The 18,076-nt window shown below is 42.3% G+C and overlaps 1 protein-coding gene across 19 annotated transcripts in view; it reads right to left on the bottom strand.

Annotated features, from left to right (window-relative positions):
• Positions 1-187: 187 nt before the first annotated feature.
• Positions 188-18,076, bottom strand: part of LOC127359138 (NACHT, LRR and PYD domains-containing protein 12) — a 116,657-nt gene continuing 98,768 nt past the window's right edge. For 17 of the 19 annotated variants that reach the window (XM_051392895.1, XM_051392900.1, XM_051392903.1 and 14 more), the window contains 2 exons: positions 2,036-2,212; positions 188-474 (listed from right to left, as the gene is read on the bottom strand). In XM_051392895.1, the coding sequence (XP_051248855.1) occupies positions 255-474; positions 2,036-2,212 (397 nt within the window). In that variant the 3' untranslated portion in view covers positions 188-254. The remainder of the gene's footprint in view (positions 475-2,035; positions 2,213-18,076) is intronic. The other 2 variants (XM_051392913.1, XM_051392914.1) reach the window with 1 other exon arrangement.

Raw genomic sequence — 18,076 nt, 5'->3', positions numbered from 1 at the left:
CTTTATATATTTTTTTTTCCATTTTCTCTTATTTGGAATCACATATCAGCACTTTACACATTCAACGTTGTTTGATAGAATTCATACTTTGCAGTCACGTGATTACCAAGGTTTTAAATGTGGAGCTCAACATTGCTCTGCCACAGTCAATGGACTAAACCACTGAAGAAGAAAACAGACTTTAGCATTAAGATACTCAGTGTGGATCAGTATAATATCAGCCTTATGTCTGCACTTTACTGTCAGCACAACCTTCACATCACATTCATCTCAGCACAGAAATAAAACATGGTGTCTGACCTCAGAGTCTCCAGTCTACAGTGTGGACTCTCCAGAAAACCACACAGCAGCTTCACTCCTGAATCCTTCAGGTAGTTGTCTCTCAGGTCCAGCTCTCTCAGATGGGAGGGGTTGGACTTCAGAGCTGAGCCCAGAGAAGAACAGCTGATCTCTGACAAACTGCAGTCCCTCAATCTGAATAAAGAATAAAAGATGTGAGTTTAGAAGACAATGTTCCTGCTTGAAATCATTCAGTGTTTAACAATCTGTTCAGAGCTGAAGAAGGTTTACAATGTACAAGTTTAGAAAATGGAAACTCCAAACACCTGAACCCAACAGGATGCAGGTTGCAAACTGTAAAATACAAAGAGTGAAAAAGAGCTCTCATTAATATTAATGACAACGTGCTGCTGCTTCAATAAAGACGTAGTGACTTCAGCTCTTAACCTCTGCCAGCTCCACCAGTGGCTCCATCTGTACAAACTCATGTTGTGCAGCCAAACACAAAGAAAAAGCCACAGAAAGTGATTAGATTAAAGATAAAATGCTGTCATCTTGAGTGTAAATATTCAGTCAGTAGAAATGTCTCATATTATCAGAAAGGTTTGATACAAGCTGATATGTTTATTGTCTGATAGAGAAGAAAATATGTTTCTGTTTGTGTTCAGAGGATCATGAGAGAAAGGTGGAAGTGAAATGATGAAGAGCTTCAGAGAGAATCAACCAGTGTTGAATTATTAATGTTTTATTAAATATGTTTGAAATATGAAGCTCAACAAAAAGCTCAGTGTTAATCAGCATAAAATCTTTGTGGTCGAACCCCCTGAAAACTGAGATTTTAAAGTTTAGAATAAAGGTTTAGAATTGTTAACTATGGTTTAACATTAAATATTTAAATTGTATTATTAGATTAGAGATTACATTACATTAAAATAAACATTATCCAACAAACTTTTTTCAAATATTTAACAATCTCTTTCCTGAGATTTAAACTTGTTGTTCCACCAGTGCATGCTGGGATTTCATGTGTTCATCACCAGACTTGTATGTGTGAATACAGACGGCAGCTTCAATCAATGTTGTAAATACTCTAGTCATCAGCATACCTGTGTAGTTATTTATCAGTTCATGTTAACTAAAGAGACCAGATATTGGCATTATTAGTTGACACAGCAACCAATCAGGACACCAGATCACAGGAAAGGTTGGCTTTAAAACTTCCTCATACCAAGTGTGAACTGGATCAGACTGGTTTCTGCTGCTGTGCATCCAACTACTGGAATAAACTGCACAACGAATTCAAGTCAGAGACACTACGAAGTTCTCCTAGTTGATATTCATAATGTTTGGTTTAATGTGTGAGAGATAAATGCTTTGTGTGACTGAACTGTTGTTGTGATGTTGTACGTCTGTAATTTGTTCTCAGCTCTGTGTTGTAAAACAGATCCTGATCTTAAGCAGACTTTCTGAATAAATAAAACGGAACTCACTCACCAACTGAAACTGCCAACATTGTAACTGTAAACTATAAGTGTGACATACAAATGTTATTTTCAAATGTTTAAATCCTTTTTTTCACTTTTAAAAGTTCAAACTTTAAAAACTCATTTTCATCCATTTTAATCTTTTTAAGCTTTTAAGGTAATCAAATCTGAAGGAGATTTTACCTCATAAATATCAACCTGTCTGCACTTTACTGTCAGCACAACTTAACATCAGATTCATCTCAGCACAGAAATAAAACATGGTGTCTGACCTCAGAGTCTCCAGTCTACAGTGTGGACTCTCCAGAAAACCACACAGCAGCTTCACTCCTGAATCCTGCAGGTTGTTGTTGATACTCAGGTCCAGCTCTCTCAGATGGGAGGGGTTGGACTTCAGAGCTGAGACCAGAGAAGAACAGCTGATCTCTGACAAACTGCAGTCCCTCAATCTGAATAAAGAATAAAAGATGTGAGTTTAGAAGACAATGTTCCTGCTTGAAATCATTCAGTGTTTAATAATCTGTTCAGAGCTGAAGAAGGTTTACAATGTACAAGTTTAGAAAATGGAAACTCCAAACACCTGAACCCAACAGGATGCAGGTTGCAAACTGTAAAATACAAAGAGTGAAAAAGAGCTCTCATTAATATTAATGACAACGTGCTGCTGCTTCAATAAAGACGTAGTGACTTCAGCTCTTAACCTCTGCCAGCTCCACCAGTGGCTCCATCTATACAAACTCATGTTGTGCAGCCAAACATTAAGCATAGTGTTAGTTCAGGCAGGCCACGAAGTCAGGCTCGGCTCTCAGTTCCAGCTATATCAGAAGATCACAGCTAGTCGTAAACACACATCAGCTGACAGCTCAGCTGATTCCCTCAAGCATCCAATTGGCAAATATCATTCATGGCGCCTTATATAAGCTGCTTCAGGCTGCCTTTCTTTGCTGCTTCCTCTACAAACCGTTTTGCGGGCTGCCCCACGGGAACGATCAGACTGTTTGTGTGCGCTACTTGTTGTTTTTTTGTTTCTATCTTTCCTGCTGCTCGTCATGTCTGTCTGCGGTGAGGATCCATGGCGGATCGGGGCAGAGGAAGCCAACGAGGAGGCTGTTCTCCCGGCATTGATGATTAGCCAGCACCTGGGCTCCTGGAGGTGTTGTTTTGGAGCAGCATTGCAGCTCCAGTGGGGGGCTTCTCACGAGGAGCTGTTCACGCTGTTTGGGGAGAGTATCTCTTGTTCTTGGACAACATCTGCAGTTCTGTCTGGCTGCTCTGTTTCTGGGGGGGTCTGCAGAGGGGGGGAGGAATTGCGATGCGCAATTCCTCCCCCTGCCCGGCCGGTGACAGCCCCGTCTTGTCAGCTCTGTCCAGCATCCGGTTGTCGCTTGCCACCATGGGTTCCGGGGGCCAGGTTCTGGAGTTTGGTTCGGCACGTTCGGCCGGCCCGTCTTCGTCTGCAGTTGGGCTGTTTCCCTCCTCACTGTCTGCAGGTAGAGCGCTGGACCATGACGTCACCGCAGTGAGCTTTGACGGCATCGCATTCCCGCGGAGAACGCTGGGAAGTGCAGTCCCAATCTCCACAGGGAAGGAACGAAGCTGCCTCTCAAAAGGGGGCATGAGAAAATAAACCTCCCTGAGCTGAGGAAGGCGCTAAGAAAGCATCTAAACGCTGGGAATTACCTAATTACAGGACTGGTTCAAGGGTTCTTAGCTCGGCTGACTTGGTTGCAAAAACCTACAATCTGCTTTGAAAGAGCTGAGATAGTCGATGCTTTACTGGAGAAAGAATAACAAAAGGGTTCATATTGGTCCATTCGATCGGCTTCGAGTGTTCGGAAGACTAGAAAGTAGCTATACAGTTAGATTATATCTTTAAAATATCAGAATTTTAAAATATACTGTGTCTGAGAATAAGTTTGTAAAATATTTATGTTCCTGTCAAAATATTGTTTTAAAGTTTTTATATAAAATACATTATTCCTTTGAAACTTTATTATTTATTTTTTTATTATTAATATATTAAATATATAAATATTGATTTAATCTTGCAGCCTACTGTGAGATAAATACAGTTTCCTACTAACACAATACAAATAATACAATAATACAAACTAATTTCAGAGCCAAACTGTTCAGACTGACGAACAAAGTTTTGTTTATTTTAAACAATAAAGTCATTGAAATTTAAAACTTCCTTTATGGATTTAAATTTGGTAGATATACACAGAGCAAACCCATGAACTGACCTCAGAGTCTCCAGTCTACAGTGTGGACTCTAATGTTATCCAGATGAGAGCTGATGGAAGCAGATTCCCCTTGATGAGGTTTGTCAATAGTACGTTGACTGAAGACTTCTGTGTGACGTCAGACACAACCTCATTGTTGTGGAAATCCAGTGAAAGTCTGCTTTCATCAAGGCCATCAAAGATGAACAAAAGTTTACAGACAGTGAGCTGCTCTGCTGTGACCTTCTGTAATGTTGGATGGAAAACATGGAGCAGTGTGAGAAGACTGTACTGCTCATCTTTGATCAGGTTCAGCTCCCTGAACGAAAGCAGAACCACCAGACTGACATCTTGGTTCTCCGAGCCCTCTGCCCAGTCCAGAGTGAACTTCTGCACTGAGAAGGTTTTTCCAACGCCAGCGACACCGTTTGTCAGAACCACTCTGATGTGTCTCTGTTGGTCAGGTAAGGCTTTAAAGATCTCATGGCACTTGATTGGAGCGTCATGGAAAGTCTTCTTCTTGGAAGCTGTCTCAAGCTGTCTCACCTCATGTTGGGTATTAACCTCTTCACTCTGTCCCTCTGTGATGTAGAGCTCAGTGTAGATCCTGTTGAGGAGGGTTCCACTTCCTGTTTCATCAGTTCCTTCAGTCACATGTTCACATCTCCTCCTCAGACTGATCTTATGTTCATCTAAAACCTCCTGCAGACCAGCATTCACTAAAAACAGAAAGAAAATGAGAAAATTATTTTCATTACCAGAAGAATATTTAATATGAGATTATAAAAGTTATAAATTCCACCTGAAATCATTCTCAATCTCTAAAAGTTAGTTAAAAACAACATGAAAGTGATTTTTACATTCATTTTCAAGAGTTTATTATTAAAAGGGAAGAAAGCGACAGTCTGAATAGTTTGTCTGCAATTCTTCCTCTACAGACACGGCTTTGATTTGAGGGAGGAAAACATCTCAGGTTGGTCCCTGTACCACTAGCTACACCCCAGTCCATCCACTACACTCTGCTACTGCCAATCAGCTTTCTACTCCCTCATTATGAGGGGCCCTACTAGGGGCCCTTACTGCCCTGGCTCCACAATGATGGAACAACGTTCCCACTGATATTAGGACAGAAAAAACTCTTCACATCTTCAGACAGAAAATAAACACCAGTGCACTGCTGCATGTGCTAACTCTACTAGCTGCCATTAGCTACTTAAGGTTAATTACACAACTAGCATAGAAGCTTTGGACTGAGGAGGTTTTCAGGCCTGAGGTGGGGGACCCAGTGGGGGACTGATGCTGGACTGCAGGACTGGAATGAGACCCAGAGCTGGGCAGCAGAACCATGATGGCAGCCTAACGGAGGCCAGACTGATAGAACTTACTGCTTTATAGAGTTTAATAGTTTTCTATCTTCATCTATCTTCAAACAGCATTCTGACTGAAATATATTAAATATAAATTCTTTTGGATTCTAATTTTCTCACAAACAAGAACACGTAATAAGTGATACAGAGTATATATTTATGCTGGAGCAGAAAAAACGTAACTTGGATTTAAGATATTTCTAAAGATCTTAAGTGCTGTATGACACAACTAATGTATTAAATAATTAGTAGTGTTTTCAGACGACACCAGCATACACATACAGTCTTACTTTGTACAGTGCTGGACTCATTGTCTGTCTGCAGTCCAGGTCTTGTTCTGGGTCTTTTTCCACACTGGGGACAGGAGGAGTCTCCTGGTGGACCAGACTGGTCCCAGTATGAGGTGATGCACTGTCTGCAGAACCAGTGTCCACAGCTGGTAGAGACTGGATCCTTCAGGACGTCCTGACACAAAACACAGCAGGACAGCTGCTCCTCCACAGGAACAGGACTCCTCTTCCTCTCTCTGTGGAGACATTTCTTTATAAGTAAACTGATTTGTTGACTGTAGTTGAAACATATCAACATGTGAACACTGACTCTGTGTAGAAGCTCAGATGGTCACAGAGAACAGTAAAAGTGTCGTTACTTTTCTGTTTTAATCATTTCCTTTTATTTCGTCAGTTTACAGTAAAAACAGTCTCTTACTGTGTGTCTGAGGGTTCATTACTGAAGAAGAAAGGTTCACACACACACACACACACACACACACAGTATACAGTAGAATAAACACAGTCAGTTATTATTCAGCCAATCAGCACTTTGTGTCCACAGATGAAACTGTTGAGTTCAGTCCTGTACAGTCCACAGGGAGAAAACTGACTCACACACAGTAAAATAATAATAATGTTGTATTAACACTCACCCTGCCTCACCCTTCTGCTGTCGACTCAAAATGGAGTCTGAACCAACTGAACTCTTTCACTTTCAGGTTCCCTTCCTGTTTTTATCCATCTACCTTGATAACACCTGACAGCTCCTCCCCTCTCCATTTACAGGAAATCAGCTGTTTATATCTCTGTGTGTCAGTGTGTTTGTGAGCATCTCTTTTTACTTGAACAGAATTAAAATGAGTTTCCATATGTAGGATTCTGAAGCATTTCACATATTATTTGTATTTATTAATCACTTTTTATTGCCAGTGTGTGAACAGGTTGTAACTTAAAAGGTCTGAGTAAGATCACAGCTATGAGTTTAAAAATTGCTCCTGTAAAAAGAAGATAATAATACAGACAGAGAATTGTATAAAATGTACCAAAAAATATCAGGAAAAACTAATCTCTGATGGTCACAGAGAACAGTAAATGTGTCGTTACTTTTCTCTTTTAATTATTTCCTTTTATTTCGACTCTCCTGCTTTCATGAACACTAATTAACACTTCATGTCTGTCTTATTAAACACGTAGTGATCAGCCTGTAATCAATAGATAGTGTTACGGCTGCCGCTGGCTGTCATTTAGTGTATATTCATTATGGTGTTTCATGTGATTCCCTGTTGAGGATTGATCCTTCTGGAGCAGAGACCGCCTACTTCCTGGTTGCTGTCCCCTGGCTTCAGTGATTGGTGTGGCTGCAAGTCCACTGAAGCTACCAATCAGGAGACTTCAATCAATCCCAGCTGCACTTAAATAGCTTGTGTGTCCACAGTTCAGCGCGGCTGTGAACTAGTGATCAGTTCGCCTTGCTGTTGGTTGCACACCATTGTGTTAGAGTGTTTGTACTTTCTAGTGTTGCCTGGCTGTTATCTGAGTGGATTCAGCCAGTGCCTTTGTATCTTTTGTGACCCTTTAAGTTGTTCAGTAATTGCTAGTTTGGTTTTGTTTCTAGTTTGTAAGCTTATGGGTGCTGATCTCTTTTTGTTCTTCAGCATTATCCAGTCATTTTCATTTTTGTACTAGTTATTTGTCAGCACCTGTATAGCCTCTCCTTTGTTGTATTTCATTGTGCAAGCACACTCTCCTTAATTAATTAAAACACCTGATTTTAACCTGAACCTGTCAATTGTTGTATTCCATCTCCTTTTCCAAATTCCAATTATATGTTACTGCTCCCCAAATCAAGCTGGGTCGTAACATAAATGGGGGCTCGTCCGGGATCCAAAAAGAAAATTGTATATTGGTAATTGTAAATTGACACTGGAATAGGGTCTGTCAGTGTTTAATTAATTGGTGAGAGTTTGCTGGGCTCCTTTGACTACTAGGTAAGTTAAGTGAGCTCATTAGTGGATTCAGCTGTCTGCTTGAGTGAGTGCTGCTGGCTACTGAGCACCATGGCAGAAAAGTTTAATTTGGAGACATTTGTAGAACATCCTACCGTTGAACAAGTAAATAGTTGTAGGAAGGATGATTTAGTGGAGCTAGCTACTCACTTCAATATTCCCTTTGTCAGGTCCATGCTTAAAAAAGAAATTAGAGAACGAGTGATTAGTGGATTGGTGGAACAGGGTGTGATTACTCTGACTGAGCAGCTGGAGTCTGGGTCTCTTCCCAGTTCCTCAGCAGAAGCAGTGAGTGGTCCAAGTACTGAGACACCCTCAGACTCTGGGGAAGTCTACCAGGCAGGTGAGCGAGGGAAGACCCCGTTTATTATGCCTAAGTATGATCCTTCCCCACAGAGCAGTACTGGAAATGCCGGGGACCGGCTTAAAGTCCGTCTGGCTCGGCTGCAACTGGAAGCTCATGAGCGGGAGATCCAATCCCAGTTCCAGCTCCAGTTGGAGATAAGAAAAGCTGAACTTCAGGCTGAGACTGAGAAGGCAGTGAGACTGCGACAACTCGAGCTTGAGGCTTCTGACACAGGGCGGAGTGCTCCTAGAGGCTCAGGTATGTCACCACCTTCCACCACCTCCACCAGCTCGCCTAAAATAGTGTTTGACATCAGTAAGCATGTGGCTTTAGTACCTGTATTTCGGGATAATGAAGTTGACTCCTATTTCAATGTGTTTGAGAGGATAGCGGCTGCTTTACAATGGCCACCTGAAGTATGGACGCTTCTGCTTCAGTGTAAAATGCATGGTAAAGCTCAGGCTGCTATGGCCGCACTCCCTGTTGAAGATAGCTTAGATTATGAAACTGTCAAGACAGCTATCTTACGAGCATATGAACTTGTGCCTGAAGCGTACCGACAGAAGTTTCGAGGTCACAAGATAACTTCTGCTCAGACCTATGTTGAGTTTGCCCGTGAGAAGGGAACTCTGTTTGATAAATGGTGTGCAACATGTAAAGTTAGTGATTTCAATGCGTTGAGAGAGCTGATCCTGTTAGAGGACTTTAAAAAGTGTTTGTCTGAGCGTATTGTTGTGTACCTGAATGAACAGAAAGTAGGTACACTTTCTGTTGCCGCTGTGCTGGCTGATGAGTATGTGTTAACCCATAAATCTGCTTTTTCTCCAAACTCTGCTGTCTCACATCCTTCCTCTCCTCCCAGATCCTCTAACCCAAGTGGGCTGAAAGAGGGAAGGGAATGTTTTTACTGCCACCAGGTCGGCCATGTCATTGCAAATAGCTTGACACTAAAACGCAGAGAACAGTCCTCACGCTCTTCTCAAGCAAAAGGGGTAGGACTGATTAAAGCAGATCATGGTGTGAACACTGACTCATCTGATCAGAAAATTGATGTTTTAAGCCATTTGTGTTTGATGCCTTTGTGTCACTGACTGGTGAGTCAGCTGATAGACACTCCATACAGGCTTTGCGAGATACTGCGTGCTCTCAATCTGTTATTCTGGCGTCAGCTCTGCCTTTTTCTGATAAAACTGCTTGTCGTTACAGTTCAGTTCTTAGAGGAGTTGAAATGGGTTACGTGCCACGGCCAGTGCACCGCGTCCATATTCAGTCCTCCCTTGTTACTGGATTCTTCCCAGTAGCGGTTTGTCCTGAACTGCCAATCCCCGGTATCGTATTCCTGGTGGGGAACGATATCGCCGGAGGTAAGGTAACTCCCACACTAGAAGTCCTAGATCAACCTCAGTGTGATGGGATCCAGACATCAGATCAGACACCCCCAAATGTATTTCCAGCCTGCGCTGTAACTCGCGCTCGTTCCCAAGAAACTAGCCCAGATGATCGTGAAGTTTTGTTGTCTGACAGTTTGTTCATGTCAGTTTTTTCAGGTGACAAAGAGGAGAAGAAAGAGGCTGAGAGTTTCTTATTGCCTGTTCAGGATGAGTCTGCTGAGCAATCGCCCTCGCCTGGCCCAGAACTGCCGTTAGCTGGAGGTGCGGCATTTCCAGTCAACCGAGTGCGCTTGAGCCAGATGCAGAGAGCAGACCCGACACTGCAAGAGTGCTTTGCCAAGGTGGTGAGTAACGACAAAGCAAGGGATGAAAAAGTAGCATATATTATGGATGGTGAGATGCTGTTACGTAAATGGTCTTCCTTCGTAACTGGTGATTCTGATTGTGATTCTGTTTACCAGATAGTTGTTCCTGCAGGATGCCGCCAGCATGTGATGTCAGTGGCTCATGAGAGTAAGTGGGCAGGACATTTGGGCATAACCAAAACATATCAAGCCATCCTCCGACATTTCTATTGGCCAGGTCTAAAGTCTGACATTTCTAAACATTGCCGTGCTTGCCATGTGTGTCAGGTTGTCGGGAAACCTAACCAGATTGTCCCTCCTGCGCCATTACATCCCATTCCTGTGATAGCAGAGCCATTCGAGCGAGTGATTATCGACTGTGTAGGCCCTCTACCTCGAACTAAAAGTGGAAATCAGTATCTGTTAACCATTATGTGTGCTGCCACTCGTTACCCAGAGGCTATTCCGCTCCGTTCGATAACCGCTAGTGCCGTAGTGAAAGCTTTACTGAAGTTTTTTTTCTACTTTTGGATTACCGCGGGTGATCCAGACAGACCAGGGTTCTAATTTTAAGTCTGGTCTCTTCAGACAGGTACTCAAGAGCTTGAGTGTGCACCACATCGTGTCTTCGGCATATCACCCCCAATCACAGGGAGCTTTAGAGCGCTGGCATCAGACGCTAAAGTCGATGCTCAGGAAGTACTGTGTCGAGACTGAGAAGCAGTGGGATGAGGGAGTTCCCTTTGTCTTGTTTGCTGCCCGTGACGCTGTGCAGGAATCAATTGGCTTTAGTTCTGCACAGCTTGTTTTCGGCCACACACCCCGTGGGCCGCTTAAGTCACTGCACGAACTGTTCTTGTCTTGTGAGTCTGCGCCCAAAAAGCACACGTTAGACTACGTCACCCAGTTCCGTGAGCGCCTTCAACGAGTTAATGTCCTTGCTAAAGCCACCCTTAGTGACTCACAATCCACCATGAAACGCTATTACGATCGTTCCGCTGTATCTCGCAGTTTTGAGGTGGGCGATAAAGTTCTGGTGTTGCTGCCCATCACCAGCTCCGTTTTCGCCGCTAAATTCTCCGGTCCGTATGCCATTAAAGAGCGTCTTAGCGACACTGATTATGTACTCTGTACTCCAGACAGAAGGCGTAAGACTAGAGTCTGTCACATAAACATGTTGAAACGTTACCAGTCCTGCGAGGACAATGTTAGCTCTGCTGTTCCCTCGTCCTTAGTAGCCGAACCGTCAGATGTTAAAGCTGCTGCTATCATTGTGACAGAATCTGTGGGCGCTTCCCACGAAGATGATCCACCAATGCACGTCCCTACACATCAGCCGGTCCGCCTTCCAAATTCGGAAATGCTTGCAAACTTGTCATGCTGTTTGCAGCATTTAACTGCTGAACAGCAACGTGACCTGGAGGTGCTGATTGAACAGTATTGTAGTCTATTCAGTGATGTTCCAACCCGCACTTCTGTTTTGAAACATGATATAGAGGTAAAAGATGCGCGTCCCATAAAACAACATGCTTACCGTGCCAATCAGACTAAACGTCAGTTGATGAAACAGGAGGTAGAGTATCTCCTACAAAATAATTTTGCTTCTGCTAGTTCCAGTCCGTGGAGTTCGCCGTGTTTGCTAGAAACTAAGTCCGATGGGTCTCCCAGGTTTATCACAGACTTCCGCAAAGTAAATGCTGTTACTGTTCGAGATTCGTACCCTCTCCCTCGCATGGAGGATTGTATTGATAACCTAGGCACTGCAAATTTCGTTAGCAAGTTAGACTTGCTAAAAGGTTATTGGCAGGTACCTTTAACAGACCGTGCCAGAGAGATATCTGCATTTGTCACCCCTGATCATTTCTGCCAGTACAACGTGATGGCTTTTGGTATGTGTAACGCTCCTGCTACATTCCAGAGACTAGTTAACACTGTATTGTCCGGTTTGCCAAACTGCAACGCTTACCTCGATGATTTAATCATTTATTCAGATACCTGGGAGAACCACATGCATGTATTGGAGCAGGTTTTTGACCGTTTGTCCCGCGCTACGTTAACTCTAAATTTGGCCAAGTGCGAATTTGGAAAAGCCACCGTAACTTATCTCGGTCAGCAGGTTGGACAGGGACAAGTGCGCCCCCTTGAGGTGAAGATCGTTGCCATTAGGGATTTCCCCGTGCCAACCACACGTAAAGCGCTGCGTCGGTTCCTGGGATTGGCTGGCTACTATAGGAGTTACTGCCGCAACTTCTCCAGTATCGCTTTTCCACTAACAAGCTTACTCAGCCCTAAGGTAGACTACATGTGGACCCCAGAATGCCAGGTAGCATTCGATGGTGTAAAGACTTTGTTAAGTCACGCTCCTGTGCTCGCGGCCCCTGACTTTTCCACGCCCTTTAAGCTCGAAGTAGATGCCAGTGCAGTGGGCGCTGGTGCGGTCCTATTACAGAGGGGGAAGGATGGCATTGATCACCCTGTTGCTTACTTTTCCCGCAAGTTCAACCGACATCAGGCAAATTATTCCACCATTGAAAAGGAAACCCTTGCTCTGTTAGCGCTACAGCACTTTGAGGTCTATGTTGGGTCTCCTTCTCTACCTGTTATAGTGTTCACTGATCATAATCCCCTTGTTTTTCTGTCCCGCATGTTTAATCACAACCAACGACTCATGCGGTGGGCACTGTTGGTCCAAGACTTCAACCTCAACATCCGTCATAAAAGGGGGTCTGAAAATGTGATCGCTGATGCTTTGTCTAGACTGTAGAACTTAGCTATGTGTTATGTATGTAACCTTGACGTCAAGCCGCAAGGGCTTGTAGTTTAAGGGGGGGAGTGTTACGGCCGCCGCTGGCTGTCATTTAGTGTATATTCATTATGGTGTTTCATGTGATTCCCTGTTGAGGATTGATCCTTCTGGAGCAGAGACCGCCTACTTCCTGGTTGCTGTCCCCTGGCTTCAGTGATTGGTGTGGCTGCAAGTCCACTGAAGCTACCAATCAGGAGACTTCAATCAATCCCAGCTGCACTTAAATAGCGCGTGTCCACAGTTCAGCGCGGCTGTGAACTAGTGATCAGTTCGCCTTGCTGTTGGTTGCACACCATTGTGTTAGAGTGTTTGTACTTTCTAGTGTTGCCTGGCTGTTGTCTGAGTGGATTCAGCCAGTGCCTTTGTATCTTTTGTGACCCTTTAAGTTGTTCAGTAATTGCTAGTTTGGTTTTGTTTCTAGTTTGTAAGCTTATGGGTGCTGATCTCTTTTTGTTCTTCAGCATTATCCAGTCATTTTCATTTTTGTACTAGTTATTTGTCAGCACCTGTATAGCCTCTCCTTTGTTGTATTTCATTGTGCAAGCACACTCTCCTTAATTAATTAAAACACCTGATTTTAACCTGAACCTGTCAATTGTTGTATTCCATCTCTTTTTCCAATTCCAATTATATGTTACTGCTCCCCAAATCGAGCTGGGTCGTAACAATAGATAGATACTTTATTTATCCCGAGAGAAATTCAAGCATCCGGTAGCATACTAAACATATATACATTAAACATACATTAAAATTAACCTATAACACAGTAGCCATACATTACATTTAACCTGAGATAAATCTGAATTTAAATTAAAACCTGTGCTAAAATATTAAACATTTGCAGAGAAATTGGACTTTTGCAGGGATCTTAAACTGATTTTAAACAGTATCTACACTAATAGTTCTGCATCATTTTGTCTTATTGCTCATTACTTATCTTCATCAGGTCTGTTTACAGTAAAAACAGTCTCTTACTGTGTGTCTGAGGGTCCATTACTGAAATAGAGAGGATCATCTTTGGACATAAACACTCCTCTTCAGTCTGAGAGTCAAACAGTAACACTGACTGTGAGCTCAGACTCAGGAAACAAGTTTGTTTACGAGGCAAACACAAGAGAACTGAGAGTAACACACACACACACACACACACACACACACACACACACACACACACACACACACACTCACAGTATACAGTAGAATAAACACAGTCAGTTATTATTCAGTCAATCAGCACTTTGTGTCCACAGATCAAACTGTTGAGTTCAGTCCTGTACAGTCCACAGGGAGAAAACTGACTCACACACAGTAAAATAATAATAATGTTGTATTAACACTCACCCTGCCTCACCCTTCTGCTGTCGACACAAAATGGAGTCTGAACCAACTGAACTCTTTCACTTTCAGGTTCCCTTCCTGTTTTTATCTACCATCTACCTTGATAACACCTGACAGTTTTGCTCCTCCCCTCTCCATTTACAGGAAATCAGCTCTATATCTCTGTGTGTCAGTGTGTTTATGAGCGTCTCTTTTGAGAATTAAAATGAGTTTCCATATGAAATATTCTACGAATTATTTTTTATTTATTAATCACTTTTTATCGCCAGTGTATGAACAGGTTGTAACTTAAAAGGTCTGAGGTAGGAAACAGCCATGAGTTTAAAAATTGCTTCAGTAACAAGAAGATAATAATACAGATAACCCCTAATAACCCCTAATAACCCCTAACCCATGTAACGCCCCATCAAAAAGGCGCCGACAGTTCATCGTCCACGCTCCTTTTCCATATCAACAAATTAGCTGAAAGTACAGCTGTCGCGTCCTCTCGTCCAGTATGAGGTCTGTATGTATGAACAAGTGATTTTATTTGCTGTTGTAATGTTTCTATTTAATTAATAAAGCTTTAATAACAACCGCCAACGGCCGCTGTGGAGGCCACGCCCCCTCCCGCCGCCGTCCGTTACAGATCTGTGACGCAGATTTAAAACGGTTACAATGAGCTGAGAGGGCGCGAGCTCGCAGGATTAACGGCCGTAACGGTTTAAACGTTGCTGTTAAACATCCTTCCGGACAGAGGGACCGTGTTTCGGTACTTTGTGGTTCACAAGAAGGTTCAGGAGGATCTGAAGTGTTTCTGAGGATTATTCTCCGGTGACATTTTATTTCTCTCTGCGAAGCTAGCTTAAACTGCATGTTAGCTCACGGCCATATCCACGTGCGTTAATTTAACAACAACAACAACAACAACAACAACCGGGGACGCCTGTAGTGTGTAACAGAAACCGAGCACTGTAGAAATCACTGTGACACATTTTAAAATAAAGTTTTGTAGCTTTTAGAAACGTTAGCGGTTAGCCGTTAGCCGTTCAGACGTAGCGTCGTTGGCGCGCTCAGTACCGGAAGCGGTCGCGGCGCGCGTTCGTTACGACGCTTTGTTGTTGTTTTTCTTTCCTCCAACACAAATGGAGCGAGAGATTCACGGTGCTGGGGATCCACATATCTTTATTTGGGCTTTAAAGTAGTTCAGTCAGTGAGGCTTTCTGATAAAGAACAGCAACTTCATCATCATCATTTTGGTTGCCTAGTAACGACAGAAAGCGGCGCGGTCCTTCTTATTTTACCGCTCACTGACAAACTTGTGTGTTCTGGTTTTTGTGAACATTTTCAGTGAAGAGAGTGATGAAGGACTGACTGCCAACTATCTGCACGTCCTGAAATAATCTTTATATTAATTGTAATTTGAACTGTTCCATATGCAGGTTGGGGTTTTTATTTCCAATACGGAGGATTTGTGAGAGAGGATGAAGGAGGATTTTGAGCCTTGCGGGATTCTCCACCTGGATTACAGGTAAGATTTAAATATTTGTATCCAAGGAGGAAATAAACACTAAAGCTAATGTATTAAATAATGTGTTACTAGTCTGGTATTAACAGAAACTGAACATTTGAAGGTCCAGTGGGTGAGATTTAGGGGCTTTATTTACAGAATATGCACATTTCCCATTAATTCCCCTGACTATGGTGGCCTGCCAGGGTCTAATTTGTCCCTTCTTTCTCATAATGAGCCGAAAATCATTTTACACTTCTCACTAATATTAAGTTTTGTGCTTCAGTAAAGAGTCTTGCACTCAGCTCAGCAATGAGAGGGTTTTAATAATACAAATCTAGCAATATTTTGACCTGTGATTGGTATGTGGACAAATATATATTTTTCTATTATTCAGTGTAATTATATTAAGCTTTATAATTTCCAGAATACCATAGTTTTAGATTATGTTGGTGTAAAAACCTTAAATAATGTAATATTATATATATATATATATATATATATATATATATATATAATAATAGTAAAAACATGTAGTCTACACAACTGGTCTTAATGTTTGAGTCTTAATATTATTCCCAAAGTGAGACATTTCTGGATTTAACAGATAACGCAGGGCTGCTGCTGGATGATTTTGATGCTATTTGACTTTTTTAGACTATTATTATGAACCCACCCATGAAACCCGCCCAGGTTGTAGTTTTTCACATCCCACTCATGCAGTCATTAGTAAGAAAGATGTATTAGAACGTATTTATATACATTAAATATGACTAAATATTGTTTGTAGAGCAGCAACAGTAAAGTCACTGTCATCGACTCCAGTAAACTGCAGCCTCTCTGCGAGTGAGTCCTGCTGTCTGTCTGCAGAGGACATAAACAGAGGAGCGCGACCATAAACACAAACATACATAACGAGCGTTATTTAATTAGCGCAGTAGTTTATCAGAGTTGTTGTCCTGTACAGTAAACAGACACAGCAGAGGACAGAGCAGCACGCCAATAAATGACACCAAAACGCTCTGCACAGTTTCTATTGCTACCCTCAATGACGTCACCAGCTGCTGTTCACCTGCTTATTCAAAGTTTATTCATTTTGAACGTGTCGGGTGTCCAAGTTGCAACCACATTGGACTCTACATTTCCTTGCGTCTCCAGAAATACACCCCGCCTAGTGTGAAGTCGGTCGGATGAACGGTTGTTGTAAAAGGTGAGGAACACATAATGGAACAGGTGAGCGAGTGTGCAGGAGTGCGTCACTGTAACCGTCCCGCCTTCAGCTCCATGTTACAGTTTCTAAAACGTTGGACGAGATGGACGTCGTATCGACGACTTTCAGCTATTTTGTTTTATTGGAAAAGGATCATCGCTGTCAGTCTGCTCGCAGGAGAAGGACAATGAACTGTCGGCATCTTTCCCAACCACGAGCTGAGGGAGGTAAAAAATAATTTCCATTCAAATACATATGCTAATAGGCTAATGTTAGCTTCCCACTTTTGAGTTTCTTCCTGCCCAATTTAGCAAACAAGAGCCTAGCATTTAGCTAACATTAGCTAACTTGATATGTGACTACATATGTGTTGCTTTTATCTTTAAATTGTCTTCAAAATGTAGTTGTCTTTTCAACATAGATTAGCCTAGCACATAGCATATCTAAGTACAGGAGGAAGTTGAAGGAATCAGTCAATGTGGTCTTGGATGGTTTCGTCCGGTTGGCTCTGCGCCGTATGTTTACCAGGACGACTGTGTCAATAGATGGCTGCCACATTAGAGTTAAATGTCCTGGCAGTTTTGCTAACATTAGCTATCACATGTAACTAGCTAGCAAACAATGACTGTAAAGTAGCTAGTTAGCCATTTTTTGCTCTATAGCTAAATTATAGCTTGCTAGCCAGCTTATGATTAAGCCAGAGTAGCTAGTGAGCTAGTGTTTTGCTTTGCAGCAAAGGTTGAGCGAACTAACCGCCTAGCTAGGCAGCTAATAATTAGGGTAGATTAATTCTCTAACGATTGATGTCAGCATGTTTGGTAACATTAGCTAACTTAATATATGACTATTTATATATGTGTAGCTTTTGTCTTTTAATCATCTTCAAAATGTGTTTTTTTTATATAGCACATAGCTCTGTAGCAAAACACAAGCTAACTAGTCCCCTAACTAGCCAGCTAATGATCAGTGTAGACTAATTACCTACTGATTATTATGCCAGCTAGCTCTTTAAGTAGCATTTTGCTTACAGATGTTAACTTAAGATGTGACTATATATGTATAGCTTTAATCTTTTAACCACATTAGCTTTCAAACTAGCCAGCTAACAATTTATGTAGATTAGCTAGTTAGCTGGTGTTTTCCTCTGTAGCAAAACAAACACAGCTAACTAGCTACCTAGTTAACCAGCTAATGATTGATATAGATTAACTAGCTAGCTGGATTAGTTGGATTAGGTATAAAGTTGATTAAAGTTCTTCCATAACTGTTATTGGACCGCAGACAGAAAAGGGGCGGGACTTAGGAAGGGTTGATTGCTATAGTTACATAAAATAACCATGTATTTCACTATTTGTGGTCAACAGGTGGCGGCTGTATATGTGTCTGTGTTGGGGATGAGCTAGAAGAGGCTATCTCTGAGGAGGACCCGCAGCCATCTGATGAGCGTGAAGGTGGAGAGACTTTGATCAATGAGGCGTCATCGCTTCAGGAGACACCTGTTGACCACAACTATTTTGCC

The sequence above is a fragment of the Dicentrarchus labrax genome, unplaced genomic scaffold, assembly GCF_905237075.1.
Source record: "Dicentrarchus labrax unplaced genomic scaffold, dlabrax2021, whole genome shotgun sequence".
In the NCBI taxonomy this organism is placed as follows: Eukaryota; Metazoa; Chordata; class Actinopteri; family Moronidae; genus Dicentrarchus; species Dicentrarchus labrax.
Note: the sequence above shows the minus strand (reverse complement) of the source record. Positions and strands in the feature narration are given on the sequence as shown.